The sequence below is a fragment of the Rhagoletis zephyria genome, unplaced genomic scaffold, assembly GCF_001687245.7.
Source record: "Rhagoletis zephyria isolate East Lansing unplaced genomic scaffold, Rhagoletis_zephyria_1.1 Rzeph_scaffold_00122, whole genome shotgun sequence".
NCBI lineage: Eukaryota > Metazoa > Arthropoda > Insecta > Diptera > Tephritidae > Rhagoletis > Rhagoletis zephyria.
The window spans coordinates 435,445-462,979 of record NW_016157206.1 but is presented as its reverse complement, the minus strand read 5'-3'; the positions used below and the strand labels follow the sequence as shown (position 1 = coordinate 462,979).

Sequence of the window (27,535 nt, the reverse complement as noted above, 5' to 3'; positions counted from 1 at the left end):
TTGCTTTAGTTGTTCTTGCTTTAGTTGTTGTTGCTTTAGTTGTTGTTTCTCGTCTTGTTATTCTGAGTGTTCACGACTTATCAGCACCTGACCTTTCAACACTATTCAGCAACAACAGTCGCCACTAGCGTGTTGTTTTTGGTTTGCTCTTTTTTTTAATGTTCTTTAATTTTTCCTCGTTTCATGATGAGGCAGATTGCTGGCTTTTATAAATATTTACATTGTTGGCACACAACGAATAGCTGGTACGTTGGAGCTGTTAGCTAGTGGCTGGCGTGAGGAGGAGCGCCACTGATCCGTCTGGGCTGAAGTTTCAAGAACAACTGACGTTTCGAGGCATAAAAAGTCGGCATATAAATTGTCGACTGTGGAAATGTACATAAAAAATGTATGTATGTATGTATGTATGTACATAAGTAAATATGTACAAAAATGTATGGGGTACATAAAGTCTGCTTATCGGTTGACTGACAAACTATATGCTTGCATTCATACAGATATTTGTTATACATGTGCCTATATACATACATATGTACGTACAATTGCATTGCATTTATGCATTTTTATACTTAGCTCTAGCGCGAGAAATGCTATGTGTTAAATATGTATGCAAATATGTATGTAGTTAAAAACATATCAACGAAAAGATTCCAGTTCAGATTTCAGCAGATCTTGCACTGGAAAAGCTAATATTTGTACGCTGATCGTTTTAAGTGAGTGCGAAAAAGAAAATGAGAATGAGTACACAAGCCGATGTGCACATTGTGTGTACCCTGCAGCGAAAAGCTGAATCAGTATGCACAAATTCCAGTTCATGAACTATTACACAGGTCCGCAAAAAAAAAATCGATGAAAGGTTCCTATGACCAAACCTAGCCTGTTATATGTTTTTGGGGTCGCTGAACACGAATCTGAAGTCCGTTTTATTCCATCAGGTCTGGATTTTTTCTAACCTCAAAAAACCTCTGACAGAGGAAATCCGCTTGGAGGTTGTTAAAGTAAAGTAAGTAAATTAATTTAAATAATTATAATTATTTCAATTTAAATATAAAATAAAAATTGTACATAAATTGAATTTCATTTGAAAAAACCTAAATACCCAAATACCATAAAAAAATAGAAAAAAAATATTTTTTTGTTCTTTTTAAAACAATTAATTTAAAAATAACAAGAAGAGATAAAAAAAAAAATAAAAAAAAAATGAAAAAAAAAATCGAACTCGGGTCTCTTGATTTGGCGTGCCAAAGCTTTACTCTGTCGACCATTGCCACTGTTGCAGCGCTACAGCATAGTTATGCTTTTCACGGGGGATGAATAGGCAGTCTATCCCGTCAACTGGCATCTCCTATGAAACCACCACGTTTAAAATACCAGTCGCTAACATTGAAAAAGGATACAACGTAAACTAGTTGGGCTGAAACGCAAACTGGCAGCATTCTGGTAGCTTTCCCTGCAGGGTATGTATGAATGTAAGTGCAAATACATATGTATGAACACACATAAGTACATTCATTTAACCACAAGTCGTTATGAAAATCTGAAATGCATACACATACATATTCGCATGCATCGGCTTCAGCTTCAACGTTAATAATACTAACGCACGTACCATATTTAGAAACTTGATTATCAATAGATATGTACGTACATATACCTATGTACATTAGGCTGCATCACCAAGCAAAGATTCGGTTTATCCACCGTAATTTCAAAACTTATTTTATTTGAAGACTTCCACCATAGAATTTCGGAAAAATATTAAGATTTACGTGAGCTGTTGCCATTTGAAATACCTTGAAAAAAAATCATTCAGATGACAAAACAGTTTAAGCTTAAAAAATCTGCATATAAATACAAAAAAAAATAATAAATAAAAGCGTGAGAAAATACCTTTCCAATGATAACTCATGAGTCTATTTAAGACGGTATAGTTTTGACCCAGTTACTCAAGTTTTTCTTAAACCAATATTTGAAAAAAGGAAAAAAATAGCATTAAAAATCTCATTATTTTGATTTCGTTGAAAATTGAAATTTCGAAAATATTTCTACGCAAGTTGTTTAAGATTAAACTTGTATGTCATTTGAGGTGCTCTTTTTTTAAATCTTAAAAAGAAAAACTATTTTTTTCATAAACTCAATTTTTAAAGGTATTTTGAAATCGATGCAGCTCACGTAAATCTTAATACATTTCCGAAATATTTTGGTGCGGGTCCTAAAATATAATATATTTTATAATTCCAGTGCAAAAACAGTACACATTTTTTTTTGTATGGGGAGTGATGCAGTCTAATATGCATACTAGGAATGTTAATCCCGGGATCCCAGCCTTTTTAGGTCCCGAAAATCCCGGGACTCTAGGCAAATAATCCCGGGATTTTCAAGATTTGTAATTTGCACTGATATCAATAATAGAAACTCCTTTTCTTGACCAGTATTATCTATATTTATTTTTTTATTTAATAATGAATATTTTTTCATAAATGTCTAGCTCATTATAAATATAACACCGTGCGGTAGTAAATTTTACACCCAAAAATCAATATATTCGTGAAGCCATCTGTCAAATATTGTAAAATTGCGTTTATAGTTTCTCACCCTGACGTAAGTAATTCCAAAATGATTTGAAAAATTCAATAAAATTTGCTTATAGAAGAAGTATGGGTATCAAGTTCAAGAAGAAATCCTCTAGAATTAAATCAGATTAAATTTTTTTTTATGCATATGGACTGGTAAGTATTGAAAATGTCCTTTTAAACATTTTTCCTTGAAATTTCGCAATATTTAATTTTGAAAGATTCATAAGTTAAGGACTCATATAAACTCGATAACATTCTCCAATTTCATCCTTCTAACTTTATCAGCTTAAAAAACTTGTCCTTGTGAGTACAAAATATTTTAATTTTTTTAGTTCTAAAGAAAGTTCGTTCTTTTTTTTTGGTACCGATATTTTTATTCTACAATGCATTGAATTTTTTTAATAATTTTTGGAATTAATCATATCTTCGAAATTACAAAGTCCTTTAAATAAATCCTGACGTCAGAGAGAAAAAATAAAAACGTCTCTTTAAATAAAAAAATAGGTTTCAAACCCATTTCTTTATTATTTATTTTATGGTAGGAAGAGTCAGCTGGGGTCGTTGGATCAAATCCCACTGAAAGAAGTCTGATGAGGAAATGTGGTGATTTCCGAAATAGCTATCACTTCTACCATTTTTTCAAATTATTGTTGCTTTTCCACAATCAATTTTCATTAAAAACGGCCTCAAGCTCAATAAAAATTGTGGAATATAGTTGTTATGACGCCATAAATAACAAAAACAAAGTAGGAGAGCTTCTCAAACAATTTAGGAGCAATTTTTCCGATTTAAGTTGTTGAAAAATAATGACTATCTAAATCCCGAAACTAATCCTGGGATCCCGGACAAACGGAAAATCCCCATATCGTAGAGAGCCAAAAAATTAGCATCCCTAGTAAATACATATGTATATATGTACATTAGCTGAGGCACATGCATTGTAAAAAATCCTCCTCCCAAGCAAATTACAAAAATACAAGATTTGGTGACTTTACCGAAAGATTAAACCTAAATTGGAAGTCATGATTAATCTTGGACCACCTTATATCTATATAACTGATTTACAAAAAAAACTATAATTTTACTAAAAGTTTAAAAGAAAACAAAATTACTTTAACAGCAAAATATCATAATATTGCGGTTGAAAAGTCGACCCTTTAAATTTACATAATAATTTTAATCTATAGTCTTATGGTCCTGAAAGGCGTGTATTTAATTTTTACTTGAGTTACCGAGACCTCGCTCGTTGAAAAACTATTTTCGTCGCAAAAAAAAACTTCGATCGATAGATATTTTCTTACTTATGACTCAAGATCTCGAAAGGGTTAATCCTGTTCTCTTAAAAAATCAAATAGCTTAGCCGGTTTCTAATTGAATTTCGATATCCAAAGTAATTTTGAAAAGTACCACCACCAATTCCCCTAAAAAATTTACATTTTTTTTAATATATTAAATTTTTTTTAACAAAAAATGTTTTAAAAAATTTCGGTGAACATCGAATAATTTCTATCATAGAGTTGGGTACAATCGTTGACCATCTTTATTATAAATTAAAATAAAAACATAATTTTACCAAAATTTAAAAAAAAAATATTTTGATAAATATCAAAGAATTTGTTTTGTCCTTAATGGCTCAAAATCTAGAATTCAAGCCAGAGTTTATTTTCCTTAAAACCTTAAGGCCGCAAAAGGGTTAATACCGTTCCGGTTGAAGCTTTCGAAGACACCATTTAAAGCTATTTTCTTCCAACAGTTATTTATAGTAAGAATTTCATGGAAATTTTTGGTGTGTTAAAAATCGTTTTAATCTCTTTTAATTTCATCATTTTTAAACACTACACAAATACATATACAAACGTTTTTTACGACAAATTTACAAAACCCCAAAAATAACAACGCCCCTAATGCAAAACTATGCCAAAGGTTTTAATGTGTAGGTTTTTTACGTAATTCAATGTACATATGTACATATATGCAAAAAAGCTTATGTATATATATAATATGTATATACAAAGTACATACATACATTTGTTCGTACCTTGCGGGAAATGTATCTAGCTTTGAGTTAACTTGAAGTTGATTAAGAAGGAACTAAATGTCACTTTTATACGTATATTTTCTTTTTCTATTTATTTCAATGGCGAAGGTCGCGAAATGTCAAGGGTGGGCACCTCTGCATTTGATGTCAACTAACTTGTAACTAACTAGTTTTGGACTTAGAATTATCAATAAGAAAAACAAAATATTTTTTGTTTGTTTTTTTTACTTTTTCATTTATTTACTTTATTTTATTACATTTCATATTTGTTTACATATTCTGCTGTAAGCGGTCCCACATTCGAACTCCGTTAGACATAACTTTAAAATGATAATATAAAATTTCGATTTTCCTTTTATTTGTTCTCAATTCGAACCAGTATTTGTGAAGTGCAGAAAGAAAATGTATTCAAAGTAAACTTAGATAGAAACTTGTTTAAAGAAAACAATCTCCCGATTACGTCTGCATTACTCCTGCATTACTTTTCAACTAGTTTCAAGTTATTTATGTACATTATATGTATATGTACATATCTTATAGAAATAACGCAGTAAAGCGAGTTGGTTAATTTTATCAATTTATATATTTTTTTTCCTGCAGGGTACATACATATCGTCGTTAAAGTACAAAACCGCGTATCGTCGTTCTGCAAAACCGCGCAACTTGATATTTTTTGCCAAAAACTGGATTTTCTTACCGAAGCTCTTGGCTCAAGCCTATTCTTTGGAATTTTCTTGATACGCGGTTTTGTACTTTAAACGACGATATGTATGTACTTATGTATATGTATATATACGTATATACATCTATGTAGGTATGTGCAAAGAGTATGTATTTAATTCTATGAATAACATTAATTGTATCTATGAATGTTGCATGCAATAGGCGAAGTACATACATACATTGTATACCCGCAACTATGTACTTGCACGATAGATAAGAATGTCATGAGGTCGCTTGTCAAATGCAAACATGCTTTGTATGTTGCAGTATTGCGTAACATTTAAAAAATAATAATTAGTTTTGTTTTTAATTCAGTCACTGATATGGCAGCTTATGTAATTTATGTTTTAATACAGCTAAATATTTTGTATGAATAATCTACATACATACGTATACAGTTCAAAAGATCAAATAAACAGCATTAAACACAGTTTCCTAACGCTCGTTCGAGAAATATAAATGTTCTTTTCGGTACCAAAAACTCAACTAATTGGGAGTAGATCGAATTAAAATTTAGCACCGAAAATTATAACGAGAATTTTGATAGAGAATCCTTTTCGTAAAAAAATAACCGCCTGATTTTATTTCTCAACTGAAAAAGTTCATTACTCTTTTCTTATTTGGAACTTTTGTTAAAAATTTTTTTCAATACAGTGTTAGCGGTGTTATGTAGAAAAATTGGGACACGTCATCTTGACCAGTTTGGACTATTTTCCTTTCGGTTGTTGAATGTTTATTAATGTTTTGTTAAAGTCTAGTTAATTATACAGTACTTAACACCATACACTTAAGAAAATCCACATTTCAAACTTTGTAGGGAAATTTCAAAAAATTCACAACAACAAACTTTGTAGTCATAATTGTTAGAAAAATTCCAAGTATGCAGTTTTGTAGCTTATAAGCTAAAAATAAATAATAGGCTAAAGCTCGAGTTGATTTTTGATTACTATTTTTTTTTTGCCCACAGTGTTATTATTTTCTTCCATACAAACCAAATTGTCGAACATAGTAACTTTGTGTTGAAGATAATGCGTGCCGCCAACAGCAATAAAAAATTGAAAAATCAACGGTATTTTGTTGACACTTCAAACTGGAATATTCTTACTGCTTTTATTTTTAAATGGAGATACTGCGAAACGGAATTTTTTCGCAGTAATATACAGTTTTTTTGACCGAAAAAAGATACGAGCGAACATATCATCAGGAACGTTCTAAAGAATAAGTAAACAAAAAATTTTATTCCAAACGTTCAGAATGAATAAAGAAATGCAGCCTTTAGGTATTCAAAACTTAACCTTTTTCGACTTTTTTGAAAAAGAATCATTTGTAACTGCTTAAATTCAAACATTTTTCTAATATTACCACTAAATAGGGCTTGTCTAATTTATTAACATTACAAAACCATACCTGGCCATCACATCATTTGTCTCGCTTCTTTCGATGTTGCTTTGTCCGGGAAGTCAACAAAGAATTGCGTTCTTATAGCCCAATGATGCCAAAAGAGGTTGGCATTTCCTTAAAATCTACGGTTTCACTGCTTTGGATTCTGTTTCTTTCTATTCACGAATATAAAGGCCTTTTCCGCCTAGTATTTACTTAGTAGAAAACTATCTGACTCTCCATGGCATCAATCTCAGCTTGCGGGACGCTTCAGTTGCTTTAAAGATGAAACGACGAACTAAGCGGCGAGCAAAGCGAAGAGCTAGCTTCGAGCAAAGCTTCAATCACAAACATGTATGTACGCTTTGTTCGATGCTCTTTGCTCGCTGCTCCAGTATGTTTTTAGCCTAAAGGGGCTTTCGCACGAGGCGATTTTTCAGGCAACTTATGCGTTCAACTCACGCAGGGTTGCACAAAAAAAAATGAATGAAAAAATATTAAAATATTCGCCAAAAAAAGGCGTTTGCATTGTTCAACTTTGCATTCTACTTTTGGTTGAACGGCCTTTCAACTAATCACTTTCAACAAAGCTGGTCGCCAGCCAACATTTAGCCATTCAACTTTTTTTTGTGCAACCCTGCGTGCGTTCAACGCAAAGGTTGAACGCAAAATCGTCTCGTGCGAACACCTTTTAAGGGCTAGCCGCTGGCGCTTGCATCAACTTCGAACCATCAATGGAGACGGATAATGCCATTGCTTAGGTTAAAAATGTAAATTGAGCAGTCAGTTACGGATTTGAAGAACTTGCAAAAGTTCAAAATAAGCATTTTTTCAAATAAAGTGCCTTTCATTAACTGAGATTTCTTTATACATATGTGCGCTATAAAAACTCACTTCTACTACATTTAACTGCTGTGAATTCTAACAAAAGAAGTAGAATTTACGAACAATCAATTGACAATTGCTGTCCAATTAATTTTCAAAAAGCTTCGCTAAAATAGCAACAAATGATGAATGAACACGCTAACATACCAGTACATATTACATGTAGTATGTATACATCGGTATCTGAGTATATGCGACAATGGCATTGTAAGTGATAGAAAAGGGACAACAATTTATTTGTGGGCAACTATTCATGTGAAAAGGAGTATAGGAAAGCAAAACAAAGAAAAATACTTGTAGAAGAAATATTTTGCAATTTATAACAGATTCAAAGTAGCTTTTGAAGCGGGGGGAAGAGTAGGGACACGTAAAGGGTCTGGCAGTCCCTTTGACTTTTATCTAATTGACACAAGACAAGCAGACACAATGAGCTTTCGACCAATGAAATGTCGAGCTTTCAGGCAAAAGTTACAAAATTTACAACAAACAAGCTACATCTGTAGCTGCACATACCACCAAAAATGCCAATTCAAAACGAGCATACGAAGACATTTTTGTGGGCAAAAAAAAACAATTTGAAAGCAAAAAGAATGCAATAACAAATTTAAATTTAATGGTGAATGGAGGCGTGTACCTTGATGCCTTAAAATAGGCGGTGGTGGGAGATGGGCGTTTAATGTAGTTCTCGCTCCATGGGTGTTACGTTTATTTATTATCCACAATATACAATTTAAGATAAAATAGTTGAATTCAATTGTGTGCCAAACTGTAGGCAAAAGTACATACGCAAGAGTATAAAGAGTGAATGTGAGTGAATAAGTTCAGTTCAGAGAAATAAAAATGTTTTATTGATTTTGAAATCGCAAGAAAATTGTTTGCAAATCCCGCATATGAGAAAAAAAAAAGACACTCATACCACCTACATGCACAGTTTTGGGTTTAAAAAGTTCATGAAAATGTACAAAAATAGTGCACGAAATTGGCACTGCCTTGCTCGACACACCCGCAGCGTACCACAACCCGTATGCAACCTTTTATTTTCACTTTGGTAACTTTTAGCCCATCACAATTGGAGGGAAGCAATTGGTGGATTTTTTTTTTTTTTTAATTTTGAAGTAGAAAAAAGTGATAAAAAGTTTGCTACTTTCATTCGGCAGCATTTATTTTCAGTTACTTCTGCGAAAATATCCACATGTGATTGCAAACATACACGGGCATCTACATACATACATATATAGGTGTGTGTGTGTGCGTGTGTGTGTATGAACAAGCCTTGCTTACAAAAGGCCAACGGCCATTTCAGCCCATTACACTCGCTGCTATCTCGACAAATTCATTGTCCTGACGGGCGCATGCCATGGCACATATCCTTTCGCATTTTTACTTTTGTTGCGGAGTACGTCGTATGTGCTCGAGTATTTGTGAAATTTTTAATGTGTTCGTAGCAGCATCCGATTTTCTATTTTTTTCCCCCTCATATTCTTTTTACTTTTTTCAATAAGTTTCAACTCTGCATTTGCGTTGGGTTAAGTTGTAAATCTTGAAAAATTGCTATTCAATGCGAACATTCATCAATGGTTTGGCCATGGCAGCGCCCGCCGAGTGGAGGAAGCGGACTACTACACTCAGCGAAATTTCGGTAAAATTTGTGTGGCCCTTCTTGCATAAGTTTCAGCTTCTGTTTGCCTAAAGACGGCAGTGTCTTTCTAAGCAGAGCTGATAACTATATCGCAGATCACATTACTTAAAGATATTCGGCAGATAAAGTTGGAGTTGGTTTCAAAAGTAATTACAGAAATTAATTAAGAAATGCTGCCGATCTCTCGATGAGGTGGCTTAGATATTTCACAAAAGCAGTGACGGGATCTTAGAAATTTACATCTTCAGCGCTGTTCTACTTTTCCTGGCGTAGCGCGTTGTATGTCGACCTTAAATAGTAAGCCTTGGAGTTTAACACACTAAGAAGAAAAAGTTTTTGTATTGTCTAGGCTAATAAAATCTTAGGTCCTACACAGAGTTAACGCAATTGCAAGTGAATGCGAATATGGACTCAGCATTCAAGCCATTCACGCCTGTCAAGTGCAGATCATAAGAAACCAATACAATAAGGAAGGTCTCGGCAGCACTGTGTACATGGATGTTGGGTTGCACTTTGGATTTCTCCTGCACTTTCACACTGGATTTTCACGGCAATCGTTAAGCCAGTACCATTTTATGGGGTATTGGTATGGTAGACAGCAGCGGAAAAGGAGACATACTTTAAAAGACTGGAGAGTGTTTACAGGCTCTCAATGATCAGTAAAACGGATGCCTTGAGTACAACACCGACAACACCCAACGCAATCCTATATGCCACCATCGAACTTGGCAGCCATAAAGGCTCTAGGAGAGTATAAGAAGCCTAGTTGTGGCTAAAACCGTCCACCAATATTGGGTCCCAGTATACAAGAGTGGGGAAGGTAATGAGAGAGCTGACGAGCTAGCCAAGAAGGACAACCTATTCGACGCCTCACTAATGACGAATATACCAATTCCACTTGGTGAAATCAAAAGATCAACCAAGATCTGCTCGTGTACCGCCAAGCGGATAGGCTTTGGAAAATAGCTCAGGGTTGCAAACTTGCAAAAAATTATGTGCAATTCATACGATAGGAAACTTACTGATTTCTTAATATCAACAAAAGGAGGCTCCTGATAGGATTTCTAACAGGGCATTGTTTGCTAAGAGCATTTAAATTAGGTCTTATAGAGGAAAAAAAGTGTAGGAAATATGACTATCACGAGAAAACCGTGGGGCATATAATTTGCGATACCTTTTACAGTCCAGTTTAATGAAGTAAGTATTTTGTTTTGTGGAAAATAGTATTACATGGGGAAGAATTACCGAACACCGAGTACCAAGCTCTGTGGGAAGACCTCTATTACGAATTCGTATGCTCAGAATTGAAAATTCAGTACAAATTTTGAAAAATGACATTAGCGTACTGAAATTAATAAAACAGTACTGTACTGATCAGTACTTCTGGCCGTATGTGTCAGCATTTTCAACTCTTACTTACGAGGCTAAAATTGTTTGCCGTCTCAGATGGGCACCCGATGTGTAATCAAGAATGAATATCAGCCACCCAAGGAAAATTCTTGGCACATAGCCGGATCAATTTAGTAGAACTGACTACCGCGAAATCAATTCTTAGCACCCAATCGTCATCTCTATCGAAACGTTTTCTTAAAGCAAAAGTACAGTTCTTAGTAATTTTTCTATGATGATAATATCATATTTATGTCTTCGTGTTTGCTAATTCGAGAGCTTAGGGTTTTACACTGACGATGAAAGTCCCATAAAACCACGACGAATGGATATTTTCTAAGAAAGATAAGAAATGCACACTTGGCAGGAACATGGCTCATCTTTCTATCTTAAGAAATTGCGAGAAGATCGCTGAAATGTGGATGAGTCTAACCGAATTGGATGATTCAAAAGGAAATTGGGTGTGCGTCGTACGGTTTTAACTGAGAAAATAGGACAAATCGGAAGACTCTAACGTTTTAAGAGCTCAGTATTGGCTATTTACTGCCTTAGTCCGCGTAGCAAAGGACGAACGATCATGCCTTGTGAAGCTGACAGTATAAGGCACATCTGAAGAAAAAATGGGAAATTTTGGAAGCAGTAAAATTTATAATTTTTTAGAATCGTGTCAACATCAAAATTTCTCGCAATGCATACGTGCATTCTAAAATAGTCCCATCAATGCATTGTCGTGCGACATATTGCCAGCATTCCCAAGGATAACATACATAGTCAAATCTATCCATTTAGCCAATAAATCCTTGAAGCAGCTTATTTTAGTCGTCTGCGCATAAATATTACAGCACGACAAGAAGGGACGGGTCTCGACCTGTAGGCTAATGGGTGGACTGTGAGGTTTGCCAGTGGGCGGCCAGCCTAGCTGTTGAGCTGATTTCACGAGTAACTGCAACCAAGACAATTGGCTTTAGTAGTCATTGACGCGCCACAAACGAAATGGACTGGGCACAGAGCTGAAGTTGAGTTGGGCCACAAATGAGGTTTGGGTGCGCTTTCCGCTCGGCTTTTCAGCTCGCTTAGCTGCTGCATATCTCTTATGTGACTACTGTTTGGCTACTATTTTACGCCACTATTCGTTTTGCATTACTTAGAACATTCGTTTTGCACTTTCAGCTGCTTGACTTAGTATGTCGTTTCGTTTTTCTTGAAAAATATTGTTTCTACTGATTTTTTTTACATACATTTTTTAAGTCGTCGTCGTCGTCGTCGTCTTCGCACTGCTTAAGCGCACAGGCGTGCATGAGTAGGAAGTTGGTATGCCAAGCTTGAAACGAGTATAGCCTTGCCGATATGTCAACTAGGACATTGGCTATGTTGATAGTCGCTTGCTATTGCTCGCATGCCGGATAAAGCTCACGCACACTTCAGATGGCGTGCGTGCGTGCGTATGACGGCAGACGACGCATCCCAACGAGATTCCAGTGCTCTTCCTGCTCTGTCATTGCCTTGCTTGAAGTGTCTTGACACTGCACTCAACTTTATAGCTCTATCAAAGTGTTTATGTATCTATCCTTTTGGTCCTTATATATATGTATGTATCAAAGTTTGCGAGTTCATGTTTACTTGCCGCCTTGTCCGCCTGTGTATTTTGTGTGTGCAACCTGTGTTAAATACACATCGAATAACTTTTGCAAATTCTTAAGCTGACATTGGATTTGGTTTCAGCTGCCCATTCGGTCTGAAGTGTGTTGTTCAACGTTTGTTGGCATTGTCATTGAGCACATTGCTTGCATACTATCTACCAGCTAGCAAAATTGCCGCTATTGGTGCTGTTGTTGACATTTTTCCCGCCAACTGCTCCTCACTCGCGGCGCGCCTTTTTTATTTTTCTTGCTGTTAGTTTTCTCACTCTAACTAAGCTTCTTTACGCCATCACTCCGTGCCGCACCACCAAAAAGCATATGCAAATTGTTTGAATTTCGTCTGACCAACAAGTTCCGCTGGCTCTCCGTCCCCCTGCTTTTCCCCTCAAGCTGCTCTACTGTGCCGGAAATGCACGACAAGTATGTTTGGTTGTTGACTTCCGCACGCGGGCTCACGAGGGATTTGTATGGGCTGCAATTTTATTTTTTTTTTTCGGTTTTTTTTTCTAAAGACTTTTGCTAACATTTTACTATCATTTATTTGATTTTGTTGTTATTTTTTTTGTTAAACTTGAATTGCCACAAGGATAACATGTCCTCTGGGCGTACCGTAAAGTGTTAGTAAATGCGGCAGATTTTCACATGTTTACTTGCTTTATCTTTGGGCTACAAAAAAATTGAAATAAAAATCAAACATTTAATAGCCATTGTGTTTTCGTTGTTGTGGAAGAATAAATTTACTCTCCTCTACATAGGCTATCAGCCTTGCTGCGGCGCATAAATCACTGAGCGGGACGTAAAGCACAAGAATTTACGTTATTGCTTAGAATAATGCCTTACTACATGCATGCTTGCAATTTGGTACTACACATTATTGGCAAACTCAGCACAGGGAAATGTTGTATGTCCTTGCTCTTTATCTGTTCAGTGAATTAAATTAGTTTATTAAGGGAGACGAATTGCTTTTAATATACTGATATATCTTGTTTATAATTTAAAATACATGAAATCGCTCGCCGGAGTACAGGAGCAGGCATGTTGATGTAGAAAAAATAGTGAAAAAATAGCCTTAATCCTTTATTTTTAGAAATTTCTATGCATACAACTCAATTTGCATGGATTATTTATACTCGAAATTTGCACACCCTTCTCACTCCAACTGGCAGCACTCATGTACTCGTATTTACTGCTACCACTAACTCACCTCTTTTACAGGCACACCGCTGCCACTCACTCACTCGCTAGATACCAGTGTTGCCGCGGTGTTCAGAAATCTTAAGGCAGTGTCACACGATTGGTACATTTGGTACAGAGTAGTGTTGTTTGGAAATTCTTTTATTGAGCTAAACTCAAATCTCTTAAGAACACGACTCTGTGACTGCCAAAATGTACAAATCTTTACAAATGTACCAATCGTGTGACACTGCCTTTAGCCCAGTACCACATCCGACAGCTTCAAAATCAAAAAGAAAAAGGAACGACAATATTAACTAGTTCCCGAACTCCAGGTTTTAGTGAGAAATTGTTCTCAAAATGTGTGATAAATGTGTGAAAGGAAATAACTTCGGACTATTTCGGACTAAATCCTGGAGTGCGAGAGCAGGCTAGTTGTCTGTAGCTAACAGTGATGCCATATGCAGATTAAAGGTGGCATATTCAGTGAAAGAAAACAAACTTAATGTGTTGCCACAAAATCATAAAAGTCTTAAGATTGCTCAGCATGCTTGGGAATTAAAATGTATCACAATTTATACTACGCTAAAAATAAAAGTATATTTTAAAAATCGATGGAAAATGTATAATTTTGATCCATTTGGATCAAAACGGCAACACTGCTAGGCACCCACCTCTTTTACTCACACACCTGTTATTCACTCACCGCTGTTATCCGCTCTACTTCAACATTCACTCACCGCTTGGCACTTATCCACCTCAATTCCCTAACTTACCTCACATGCTCTCCTTTCTCTTTACCCTTTCTTATCTCCACCACTCCTTCCTCCTTATCTCCCCACTCTTCTTTTTCCCCTCTCTTTAATTCCAACTATGCATATCCTTGCATTTACAATTTCATGTAGTAATTTCATGTGCCTCTACTTCATTTGGCATTTGTCGTTTGTCCGCTTTCTCTCTGCCGCTACTACACACTTTTTACGAGTACTGGTACTGGTACTACCGCTACTTGTTTTCATTTTCATGTTTTCTTTGAATTTTGTCGCATGTTGTGTTTATTTTCAATTAGGGATTAAAATATTTTCTATGCTCCCCAAATGCTTGTACGAGTACACGGTAGCAGTGCATTTGTCGTACTACACACATGTTGTTGGCTGCAAATGAATTTTGAATCCTTTTCTGCGACAACCTGATTATGTTCTGTGATTTTATGTGTTAGCCCTTTTCGTGTTTCAGAGTTGAAGCAATCATGTTTTACACAATAAATTATGAATTTAACAATTTTAGGCTAATATCTGTTCATGATTTAAAAAGAAATAAAATATGCAGTGATTCAAATCAAAGGGCCATTGCATTCGAAGTGGCTATGGAAAAGGAAAACCCTTCCCAAATTCTTAAGGAAAGGCTCTACATTTTTGCCTTTGCTAACGGCAGGATTCTGAGCACTTTCGTATTTTCAATACCACAGGATAGTACGCCATCAATACCTTTGTGGACAAGATTCTATAACATTGAGTTTCCTGAGGCTGAATGCTGATTTAATTCCAGCAGTAATCCTGGACTCTTAAATGCTTTACTCAGAGTGCCAGGTCACTCGAGAGTGCCAGGTAATACGACATGTGGCCATACCAGGCACTCTTCGGTCTGCAACAAGTTATGGCACTCCCCAGTTCGTCTTTCGAAGCCACCATCAGAAACTGTGTGCATACATCGCTCAGAAATGACTGGGAGTCATCGAGGGGTTGCGGGTGGGCATGTTGGGTTCAATTACGGAAGGTCTATCTGGTTTTTTTTCTATCATAAAGCAGATGAAGCTCAGACAACTTGTTGGTCAGCTGAATGGTCGCTCCACGTGCCACAAATATCTGACTGTGATAGGCGTACATGACAACTCCAGTTGCCCAACCATCCTTCCACGAAGAGGATGAGACGGTGGAACACTTTCTTCTGCTTCTGCCGCGATGTGTTGAGGTGGAAACACCTGAGCTCTTTGACACCCTACAATCTGCTTAGGTGTATTCGTAAATCGTGCAGATTTGAAATAGATTAAAAGGATCAGGAGAACAGTAAAAGGGCACCTAATTTCATCTCATCGTTTTCGAAACAGGTCCCAATCTAGGCGCTTAAAGTTATATTGAGACCCACCGGTTGAATTCCTATCGGACAATGACCGATTAAAGCATTTGGTTAGTTTAAAGAGTTATTTCACCACACCCAAAGCTAAAAGTTTTGTTTCACGTATGATTCATCAATTTGGGGCCGGAAACCGGTAATATCTTCGGACAATCACGAGATGCTTCGCATTGAGGGGCGCGCAACACCACGTTTTGATAGTAAACGATACGTGCCTAGAAACTTCCCGTCTCTGAAAACAAACTGGCTAAATCTTGCATGCATAACTGTACGCGTTTCAGTTTTCTGCATACTACGTAGGCTCTGTCACCGAATTGGCTCTTGTTCTTGCTAATATAAACTCTTCCACTTGTCAAATTTTGCCTGCATTGATTGTCATAAATTTTAATTTATTCCAGTTGACCACTTCAGGCTAATGCACGCTACATTTTGTATGCAAAATTTGTGCGGAAAAAAATATAAATTCAACAACAACTTTTGGCAAATTTTTAGAACATAAAAATTTATTTGTTTCAAACTGGAGTTACGCCGCGTGTTTAGATGATCAAAATGTTTGTCAGCTTCAAATGACATAAAGTTTCAAATTTAATTATGTCCAACAAGAATGGCAAGCAAAATGGGTAGAGGGTGAGTCAGTTGACGAAAAGCAATTGTGACTGTTGTTGGTGGTCGTATGAATCCAATGATGTGGCTAAAAACGCTCAAGGCGAATCAAATTTATGCTGGAAAGATTTATGTGTACATACAAACATACATACATACATATATATATATATACTGTGTTGTAGGAAATCATTTGTAAAGCACGTAAATCCCTGCATAAAACGATAACAAAAATTTCAAATTCAAAACTAAGTATGATTACTAATTTTTTTGCTTAGTTAAACACAAAATATTAATATTAGGCATGTACATGATATTGCATTCAATAAAGCTCAAGCACTTGTCATTTGAAGTGTGACTGCTGTCAGTGACGCGCTGTCAGCGAATACGTTCACCCAGCCTCTCATAGTCGTAGGTGTCACTTTATGACAATCGAACCCATCAAAGTAATTTTGAATTAAATTTGTGAGCAGTAATTTTTGGATTTAGAAGGAAGCAGATTTTGCACAAAAAAGCGCTAATAAGATTTACACTATGAAGCAAAAGTGAATATGAATTCTGTAGGTTTTTGTATACAAAGACAGCTCAATTCCTTGAATGGCATCGCACCGACTTCTTTGGACGAAGTTAGATATCTGGGCGTTATTCTTGACAGAAAGTTAACTTGGCGGCGCAATATAAAAGATCTTTGCAAGAAAGCTATAACTGCTATGAATGCCTTTAAATAAGCGATAAGAAAAAATGGGGATTGACGCCTCACATTGTGAACTGGATGTACACAGCAACTTAGCGGTTGTGCGTCCAATTCTTTTCTACGGTACCGCGGTTTGGTGGCTGTCCGTAGGTAAATCTACAATAAGAAACAAATTAGCAATAGTTCAATAAAATATATATTTGGCCTTAATTTATTCAGCGCAGCAATTCTTGTCTTGCATCTCCACCAAATCTTGTTCATTGTAATTGGCATTGCTCTGTCACATTTACTCCATAGTGTAGTTGATAGAAAATACTTAGCAAGTAATATTTCTTCTGCCATGGAAAAGTAGTATTGGAAAACAAGCTTTTTTGCATATTTACTACGATTTCACTACACTTTGGCGTGCGCTGCAGGTTGATTAGCTTTTTTGGCTATAAAATTGCTTCGATTTAAGCAACGTATAACTATTTTTTCTCTTAAATTCCACAAGTTGACGGAATTAATATGCTATTGACTATTTGACAATCGACAGCTTGCGAATTTTGATACACTCAGCGCCTGCAAGAAATCTAAACTGCCGCTCAACGTGTCTCAAGTGAGAATGTGACAGTCAGAAGTTGTTTTTATTCTCCTCTTCTCTGCTGCTTTTTTTTGTTTTTTTTTTTTTACTGATGCTTGATTTATGGTAACGCGCAGTTGAAGGATGTGTCGTGCTACTGTCAATAAGAACTGCCAGTAATATTGATGAATAATTTTATTTTGACTGCGTATAATTAAGCACCCCCACCACAGAAGGTGATCCGGGTTGAGTATTAAAATTATGCAATTTTTATAACTTTGCTACCTGATTTTCTACTCGCTGGCAAATACCCCATTATCCACACTCTAGGTGTTAAAATTCAGCTAACATGTTGTAAGCACATAAATATAGTATTTTCAACAATTCCCTCGAATAACAATTGAATACTAAATTTATTTTGATAAAATGCAATATTCACAAATAAAGCAAAAAATATTTTGTACAAATATACGAAATTTTTTATTTTATTTTGAATTTCTACTTCTTGGTATTTAAGTTTTATAACCAAATTACAGTAGCAATAATATAAGTATACAAGTACTTTGCTTTTACGATTTGTCATAAAAATGTTACTCTTTTATAACTTTATAGCCCAATTTCGCTACGTGCATGTTATGTATTACTTATTATATTTGCATTATTTTCTTTACTTGCACTTAACCCGCCTTGGGCAGCATTGCCAGGAGACCAGGTTTGTAATTGCTCACTTCTTGTACCACTCCTTCGCCTATTATACGATCATTTATGATCAGCTCACGTTTTTTACCATCCAAATGGTAGGCTGCGAAATTTATTTCGAAATCCACTTCGGGCAGCGTGGAAACTGTGGCATCTTCGGGATACCAGAACTTATGTATGTAGTATTCACCCTGAAATCAAAAGTAAAAGACATGTTATTAGTGATGATATTAATAAAGAGTAAAAAGTACAATAGATCCAGTAGGTCAGAGAGAGGTATACACTTATGAAAATATATTCACCTTTGAACGAATGTATGCCGATAAAACATTCCCTATTATATTCGGTTTTTATTTTCATTGGTAAGGGTTCCCACTTTAGATCGCTAGATTGGTTGGTCGATACCTAGAGGATTGAACCGCTCGCAAAAGAACAATTTCTAGCCACTCTGGCAGTCAAACGTTTTCTTCATTTAAAGGGCTTCTGCGCACGGAATCATTCTCCATGGAAACCTCAGCCAAATCGCTTAGACCTTTATAGTGCCATTCAAGGAAAATATGCTACACTCCCAACTAGTCGACATTCAGTGCCCATTAAAAGTGAATAGAAGTTCTATGGAAACTCTACAGCAGAACTGAATTTCCGGTCAGCCCGTTAGTCAAGTTCGTCAAAATTACTACCTCTTCATATTATAGTGCTCCAAGGCGGGCTTTCCCAAATAGGGTGCCGCGAGCGTATGACTGGGGTGTCGCTAGTGGCTAGAGTATACTAGTGGCGCGGGCAAATTCTTTAAACTTTACATACACAACGCAAGCGGTTTGATCAAACTTCAACATGGCGGCCAGAAAATACGTTTTGTCAACGAAAAATGTAATCAGAAAATTTTCAGAAAATAGCCGTAGCTGTAGACCTTATCCGCGTTTCATCCATGTTTCTTCCAGTTTTTCGATTAATTTTCGGATCTTTTGCTGGCTAGTTACTTATTCTTTGGAGCTTCACAATCACACTGCGAAAGGGCGAATCAACAAGAAAATTGATAAGTGCCGGTTTCACCAGCAATTGAAATGGAAAAAGATTTTTTATTTTCTGTCAATTTCCAATTAAAACTAAAAAAAAATTTAAAAAAAATTTTCACTTGAATTGCTTTCGTGAAATTGGCTGTAAAAGTTATTTTCTTAGTGTTAACTTGGAAGGTTTAAAAAAAAAGAATTGTCGAAAATTTTCCCAACATCGAATCTGAGGATGTCTACACTTGGATAACAAACCCGTTTTCATGTGACCCGAAAAGCAAACCTACTGAGATGAAAAATTAAGCTTTTGAAAACCTTCTGAACATCAGTGAAGACAGCATCTTGAATATTAAATACTAAGAAGGGAGCCAAGAAGGTTCTAGATACAAGTATATGCACAAAACACTGCTGTTGGCAAGATTGCATTAAAAATACTAGTGACTTTTACTTGTATATTTCTATATGAGACTACATTTTAACAAATGCTTACAAAAGCAAGTATTTTTAAGCAAAAAACCAAACCGACTTCAATCCCCATACAAAAATTTTAGATTATCGTTAATCTCTTCATGATCCAATGATCGGATTTAAAATAAATTAGAATATGACCACTTGTGAGGTAAACTTTCCTTTCCTTTAAAAAAATAATTATAGTAATCGGTTAACGTGGACCAAAGTTATGCGGTAGCATACATAAAAAATAATTGAAAAAATATTCCGACCAATTTTATAGCCTTCCATACCCATAGTGCTCCCCGTTCTCATTTTTAATGGATTGTCCTGACTTTTTGACAGATCTGAGTCTCTAGTTAGTGCTCCTTTATTGCCCCTCTATTAGCTAAGCGGTTGGTTTTATCATCGGACACTGTATAATCGGAATACACGAAGAGCGTAATGGCCGCCCTTCATATGACTTCTAGCGTAGTTGCGAGAACGAGAAGGAGGAGGAGGTGCAGTGTATCGATCAGTTTATCTGCAACTACCCCAGCTTTACCCTAAATACGGCGATGTAATCTAAACGCCTAATTGCCCAGCGGACTAAGAGCAAAGTACTTTCAAAGGACAAGTTTTGAAATAAAGGCCAACATAGATTTTTAGAGAAATAAATAAAGTCAAGCGACAGCATCCTGAGGAGAAAAAGGACTGTCCTTTGAAATAAAGTACGTATGGTCACCATGGTTATAGCTTACCTTCACAATCGGGCATTTCTCAATCAAATTTCCATACTGATTCAAATAGTTATAAATGAGTGAACCAATCGGTGATAGATTACGCCAACTGAATAGACGGCACAAATTCATAGTGGTGTTTGTCATGAAATGATAAGTTGGATCGTTTTTCTGTACGAAACGAATCTCTGTATGGATATCGACGTCTTGGAGGTCCTAGAGTAAGCAATTAAATTGAAATTTAGAAAAAAATTCAAGATAAGTTGCGAGCAAAGAAGTTAATAAAACTTCATATGAACAGAATGGTCAAAATTTTCAGCTAATCACTTTTAGCTTCCAAAGTATTTCACTTATAAGATTCACTAATGTCATTGCGATCTAAACGGAAAAAATAGCCTTGCAAATACCTTCAACACGTGCAGCGTAAAATTCAAATGCGGATCTGTCGGATCGAAGGACATTTTATGCGAAACATGCTTCTCATCACTCCAAACCTTGACTTCCTTGAAATTGGGGCGCATTACTTTCTGCAAAACAAAAACAGCATTAAATACAAATTATAAATTAAATTTCTCAATAATAAAATCACTAGTTTACCTCCGCGGCTGCCAAAACACAGTACAGCACGAAGATCAAATTCAACCAAACAAGTGTCGCGCCTGGCATCATTTTGCTAAACGCTGATGAATATTCAAAAGAGGACAAAATACTTTTTAACTGGGAATGCCCAGCTATTTTAGTGCCACAAAGCTCTCTACGCCCATTTATATAGCATTCTCTGTACAGTGGAAGTTTCAAATGGCTAAAAATTAAAATGTCATTTAATATTGCTGAAAGATTTTAAAATTTCAAATAAAGGCGTTATCACTAAACTACCATCGCTAGCAATGATACAGAACGCCCAATTCAGAAAATGTATCAAAATAATTACTTTTTTTTTAGTTTGAATGTTTGCTGTACATATGTACATATTTGCATATCCCCAGTTTCACGATTATTTTCCGATCAAATAACAGTTCTGAATGATTTCTAAACTTTTTTTTTTTAATTTGCTGCTTCAGTGAACCATGAAAATTGCAATGATAAACACTTTTTCGCCATTTTTAAAAGCCGCCTGACATTTGACGCCATTATTTGCAGTTATCGCGCAGAGAAATAAAATCCTACAACATTTTGGAACAATTAAAAAAGCGATGCAAAATAATAATTTAAAACAAATTATAATCAAATCTTTGGTTTCCTATATTTTTTTCTTTTAACAAAAAACTTTGCACCCCGCCAGCAAAAATTTGTTTACTTCATTTTCAGGTTTTCGTTTTGTTAGTGTTTTAGTGATATTCTTCTTGTTTGTCTTGTGTCCGCCAGTAAAATTATAGCTTTTCGCCAAATTTGCATCAGTTAAATTTTGTGTAGCTATGAAGTTGCAAGCAGCAACTAACTGTGTGTCTGTCAGACGTATCTCTATGCTCGTTGTTGTTGTGGTAGCTTTAGTTGTGTGCGGTGCACCAATCGCCTTAGGATGGGTAAGTTTTGTATAAATTTTTTAGTGCAAACATGAAGGTGCATAAATATATTTATTATTTTTATTAATTTACTCGTTGTCTGAATTTAATTATGGTAAAAACATTTTAATTGTCGCAAAGTTTGTAATTAATTTGATTCGGCGCTAAATAAGAGAAGAAAAAATCACAGCCAGATTGAGCGTTGGTTTGTAAAGTTTTGCTCATTATGAGTTAGGAAAAGAGTACACAATGAAGGGAAAGATATTGAGGAAAACTGCGATGATATTTTTATCATGAGTGGGAAGGATTTTAGATTTAGCACATACCTTGAATTGGCAGTATGTTCCATAAAATAAACATATATATATATATATATTTTCAAAGTATTCCAAGCCACACCCAAGGGCAAACAGTTTTTCATAAAATGCATAAAAAAATCTGACCCTAAGATACAAAAAGATCAAAAAACGAGGAAAGGAAAAACGTGCCTGGAGTCTGCAGAACATGTCATAAATATTGGCACCTGTGAACTCCGAAACAGAGGCAAGAAAGTGTGAAACGGAACACCTTAAATTTACTGAAGGAATAATTAAAGCAAGTGCCCAGAAATCCTTCACTTAATGTCTTTCGCAGTAGCTGGAGGCATGAAATCATTTTGGGTCCCCACGAGCCCTTCATCCTTTGAACGTCCTTCCCCGCCGCAGACCTGCTTTGAGATTTTACGATGCGCATCTTACCAAGAGCAGCCTATGGATAACTAAAAATTTTGTTAGCCTCATAAATAAGAATTCGGAAAAAACGGAATCAGGGCAAGAAGGAATTCAGCCTTTTCAGCTCCTTAATTACGCCCCTTAAAACATGAACTGGTAAGCAAAGACAAATAATTTGGTCTCAAAATCTGTGATAGTCATGAGAAGTTGCAATAAGACCAATTCCAGAAAAAAACTAAATACCGAACTCAGAAGCCGATAAAAAAATATACAAAATTAAACAAAACTAAAGAGTAAGAGGCTAAGTTTCCCCTACCTGTCCAATGGACCCGTCTTGGCTGTTTTAACTCATCACGATTTTTAAGTTTTTGGAAGATCCATTTGAAATCCAGAAATAAATATATAAATGGGAGAGAACAAAGCAAATCGATAACAATTTTTACCGAATGGGAAGTCTCCAGGTAAAGATTAAAGTTGGCCTGTATAAATAGCCTTAGCACTAAAAACGAGGACTCCAACCGGTTCGGTCTTCTTAGACGTATGCTGAGCCACCACGAACTTACTAAGATAGTGTTGAAACAACCACAAAAAAATTTATCACTAAGTACCTCACCGGCTACTTGGAAGTTTCTTCCTCTTGCCCGCTTAGGGTCTGGAAGTGCTATTCTCATGCACGAGACCATATTTTCACGGCTGAAAACGAAATTAGTATGTATGCAATTCCTACCTCGGGCAGTAATTGTATGTATGTGGAGATCTTCATAAAAAGGAAACATTTTCTGTAAACTTCTCGGCTAACAGCCAATGGGCGCTACCCTTTTTTTTGGCTGCTGTCGTTGCTCAGGCGAAGGGCACTTTAAGTTTATTTAAGAGATTAGGGAATATTTGCGGCAAGAGATATTTCTGTCAACAGCCCACTTTAAACGGATCTTGGGTTCCTGCATCACATTCCGCCTATTTGTTCCCAGAAAGGATGAGTATGGATTAGATTTCACTCTAAGCAGATATCGGTGATACGTATTTATCTCCCGATCATTAAATTCATAGCACACAAAAATCTGGTGTCTTCTTAATCTAAGGAAAAAGGAAATTCTTATCTAACTTCCGTACGTACGGTAGCAGGAGGGACTCAAATGTTTAGGAGCAAAATATATAAAATTATTTTCAAGCTAATGTTGCCAACGTAGACTTTTTCGAAAGGCTCACTCGAGGTACAGAAATTAAACCACTGTTGGCCAAGGGTTTCACCGAAATACTGAGGTACACAGACATCTTTAAAACGATGAGCCAGGTCTTTGATAGTTTGAGGTTGCTACTAAACTAGGATTTTCCGGTTCGGTTTCCTTTCTGCTCGGATGATAAATTTTCGAAGTTCTCATTTGGGGTATGTAGAACCATCATAAAAAAATTCTGTCATAACACTTACGATGCCGGCAAATCGAATATGCTGTATAGCTTTGGGCAGCGTTAGAACTTTACTACGATCGTAGTAGATTTGCTACGATTTTTGACGAAAATTAGAAATTTACTACGCTACTCCGCTTTACCCACGATCTATTTCGGTTTTGTTTACCAAATCATAAAGAGCATTTATTGCAGTATCTGAACTCAAAATATTGTTGTATGTCTATTTTTCAAAGTAGCTTTTAAAATTTATGTGGCCTTCAAAGACATTTTCCGCTAAAAAATACTACACATTTTTTGCTTAACAGAGTGATTGGCTTCCAATTACACTGTACCTATGTATTTACTTAACTTCTGAAATATTCTAAAAAAAGAGATTTATAAGGCCATGAAATAGTATTCGAATCAATGTATTCTCAGTTTTGTTTATTCAGATATTGTCCTACTAAGGTTTTGATTTTTATTGACTTAGAACGTATATATATCCTTGTCATCAAACACATCCCATTTTTAACTTTGGTGCGTCATTTGTTCAAGAACTGTATGAAATTATGCGACGAATAATTTTTTTAGAACTTTCTAGAAATAGGCGTGGCTATATTAAAAACAAAGTTCATAAATTCATACTTTATTGTGGATTCGGAGACATGAAATCATATTTTTTACGAAATCCGTCCGCCTTAAAAAAGAATGGCTCATATACATATAAAATATCTATTACGGAATTTCATTTTCTGCTACGCTTTTTCACTTCAATTACTCCGATTTAGGTTTGCCGTAGTTCTAACCCTGGCTTTGGGCGCTCTATGATTTTTTCATACTACATATACAAATGCTTTACTCAAAATCAGCGACAATCAGAGAGAGCTTTTTCCCAGTTCTCCCCATACAAATATGATGAAAGCGTTAAAAAGCTTTTTACATGAGTCATATTTTGGGCATTACTGTTCGACATATTTCCGATTTCGCTACAAAACCACTTATATAAATTTGGGTTGGTTATTTTATGGCGATGGGGGGCCCCGGCTGGCCGCGGGAAAATTATTTACATGGCATAAAAGCTCTCTGTGATCAACGCTGGATTGGATATATTTTTTGCTTAAAACTATTATCTAACTTTTTTAAAGTAGCCGCACCCCAAATCCCTTCCTTGGTACACCATTTTCTCATTTACATACTTTGACAAGTAATTTACATTCCCCTCTTCGCTTTCAGCGCACCTTTGAGGTAATTTTCGACTCTTTTCCTTACCACTTCCATTCAGAAATCTTAAACGGTAAATTGGAGATCCAAAACAAGACTGGCGATACATATTTGGACATTGCTTTGGAAGTACATGAAGATCTCGATAATATTTATCTTCAATACGCCATCGCTTTAGACTTGGGCGAAAGCAACAATACAACACTCGTGAATCGTACGATAAATTATTGCAAGTTTCTTAAGCAGCATTCAATGGAGCCACTACTACGTATAATTTACGAAGATTTACTGAAACAGGGTAACTTCATCAAGCGATGTCCTGTTAAGAAGGGTAACTACACAGTGCGCGGATACCGTATCGATGAAGAGACGTTGCCGAGTTATGTGCCTGAAGCTAAATTTCTCGCAGACTTCAAGTTGCTCCACACCAATGGACAGGTGTTATTCGAGGGTCAGCTACATGGCAAGATCGATAAATCGAAAGGATTCAACAATTTTAAAAGCTTCAGTTTGGGTTGATGAGATAAGCAGAATGTGAAGCAGCATGTGAAGCGTTAATAATATACATACATACATATATGTATGTATACTAAAATATTTAAAAATACACAAATCATTTTTATTGTTAATAAAATTGCACTTGACTAGACACTGTAAATTTTAAAAGTATTTTTATTCACTCGCTGCATTCCTTAGAAGTCAACAGCTCCAGTTCATACGCGCCTTAGATAATCTTGGTCACATTCGCTGGCATAGTCATTAAATGGCTGACGGATCTCCGCGCTATACAAACACACCCACACACAGAGAAGTATTCGCGTATCTGTCTAGTGAACCGATACATCAAAGTGGGTTGGCCCGGGCGGCTGGTAATTGGTGGTGGAAGGATTTTGTTGGCCGCTGTTGTCGGTTGACTACGACAGCCACATCGCCGCCACCTTTGCGCGGCGTGTCAACGTCATTGCATCGTCCGCTTTAGTATGCAAAGCAGCTGTCCTCGTACAGTGTTGTGCCTCCGCAGATTCTATGTGCCTGGGCTGTGTGGCATTGCTTGCTTGTCACGTGACGACATTGTTCATCATCTGTGAAATTGTGTGCTATGCGTGTAATGGCGGCTTGATGCGGCTTTCCGCGTTCCGCGTTCATTTGTTCCTTTTACTATTTGCTTTTCTTAAAAGTTTTTGCAATTTTTCGGTTTTTTATTTTTATTTTTTTTTATATTTTTTTTTTGCATTAACCATTACATGCGGCAGTGGTGTCACGCTGTCTGCCTTTTGCGATTAATTATGACAATTGTGTGAAGCTGATAATCATGATAGAAATAAGGAAGTCAGATTCAACAGGAATGTGCTATGTTGTTGAAAACGAAGAAACGTGCTGGTATTTATTCGTATGGAAAATATGTTTATTAAAGCCTAAGCACGTTTCTATAAAGAACTTAGAATGTCAGTATATGTAAAATACTTTGGTACTAAACGAATAAACTGAGGCACGATAAATTGAATAAAGAAAAGTGGAAAAGTTCAAATGTTATCGAACAAAAATAGGACCGAACAACTTAAAAATGTTGGTAAATAAAATACATAACAAAATATTCGAAATATTTTGTGTTTTCTTTTATCGATTATTTATCGATATACAAATCGATTGTTTATCGATATCGTTGTGCATAAATTAATCACTAATAATGATCAATATAAACTTTTATTGATACTGTATCGTAATATTTATTGAAAGTATTGTACATTAATATATTTTATTTTTTTTAACGATATAGTTATTATCAGTAAAACTTTCGTATCTGATCGACGATAAATATTGTTATCGAAATATTTTCTGTTTTAATTAAATATTAACAAGCATACATATGTATGTATCGATCTTTTATTGAGAACCTTATTGATACGCATGTACATACAATGTATGTATATCTGTCGAAGTTATTTTTGAAACTGATATCGAAATATTCATTTTTATTGCTATCTTAATATTATTTAATGTTATTGTCAATTATTATTGCTGTTGATCAATTTATCGGTATAATCAGAAATATAATTGCGATAAATTTATCGATAACTTATTTGTTCGTATCGTTATCGATATATCTGTGGACCTCGCTGCTTCAAAATTTACCTTCGTGTATTTGTATCAAACTGAAATCAAAAACCTTCGTGTAGATAATAAGTAACGCAGCTTCAATCTGTATTTGGTTTTGAAGGAAAATCCATCACGAAAGAGCATCTAGAACAGAAGTTTGCTCTAATCATTAGGAAATATTCGCGAAGCTTTGGGAACTCTAATTATGGGCAGCTGCGGTGGAGCCACTTCGACTTATTCGGTTTAAGGGCTCCGTGAAGTCTTCAGCGTCTGTGTACCAGTAGGTGCTCGAGACTCGCTTTATAA

The 27,535-nt window shown here is 35.8% G+C and overlaps 2 protein-coding genes across 4 annotated transcripts; one reads left to right on the top strand and one right to left on the bottom strand.

Moving 5' to 3' along the window:
• The first annotated feature begins 27 nt into the window (after nt 1-27).
• LOC108379282 (uncharacterized) lies at nt 28-25,671 on the top strand. 3 transcript variants are annotated; one of them, XM_017635637.1, is made up of 2 exons: nt 28-388; nt 25,145-25,671. In XM_017635637.1, the coding sequence occupies exons 1-2, from the start codon at nt 374-376 to the stop codon at nt 25,649-25,651; spliced, it is 522 nt and encodes a 173-aa protein (XP_017491126.1). In that variant the 5' UTR covers nt 28-373; the 3' UTR covers nt 25,652-25,671. The 3 variants fall into 3 exon arrangements, with proteins under 3 accessions (XP_017491126.1, XP_017491133.1, XP_017491119.1); XM_017635644.1 differs by having other exon boundaries at nt 28-396; XM_017635630.1 differs by lacking the exon at nt 28-388 and adding an exon at nt 21,740-21,836.
• LOC108379275 (uncharacterized) lies at nt 18,110-20,990 on the bottom strand. The gene is made up of 4 exons (XM_017635618.1): nt 20,911-20,990; nt 20,721-20,840; nt 20,335-20,529; nt 18,110-18,325 (listed from the first exon to the last, which is right to left on the bottom strand). The coding sequence occupies exons 1-4, from the start codon at nt 20,980-20,982 to the stop codon at nt 18,113-18,115; spliced, it is 600 nt and encodes a 199-aa protein (XP_017491107.1). The 5' UTR covers nt 20,983-20,990; the 3' UTR covers nt 18,110-18,112.
• Nucleotides 25,672-27,535: the final 1,864 nt, after the last annotated feature.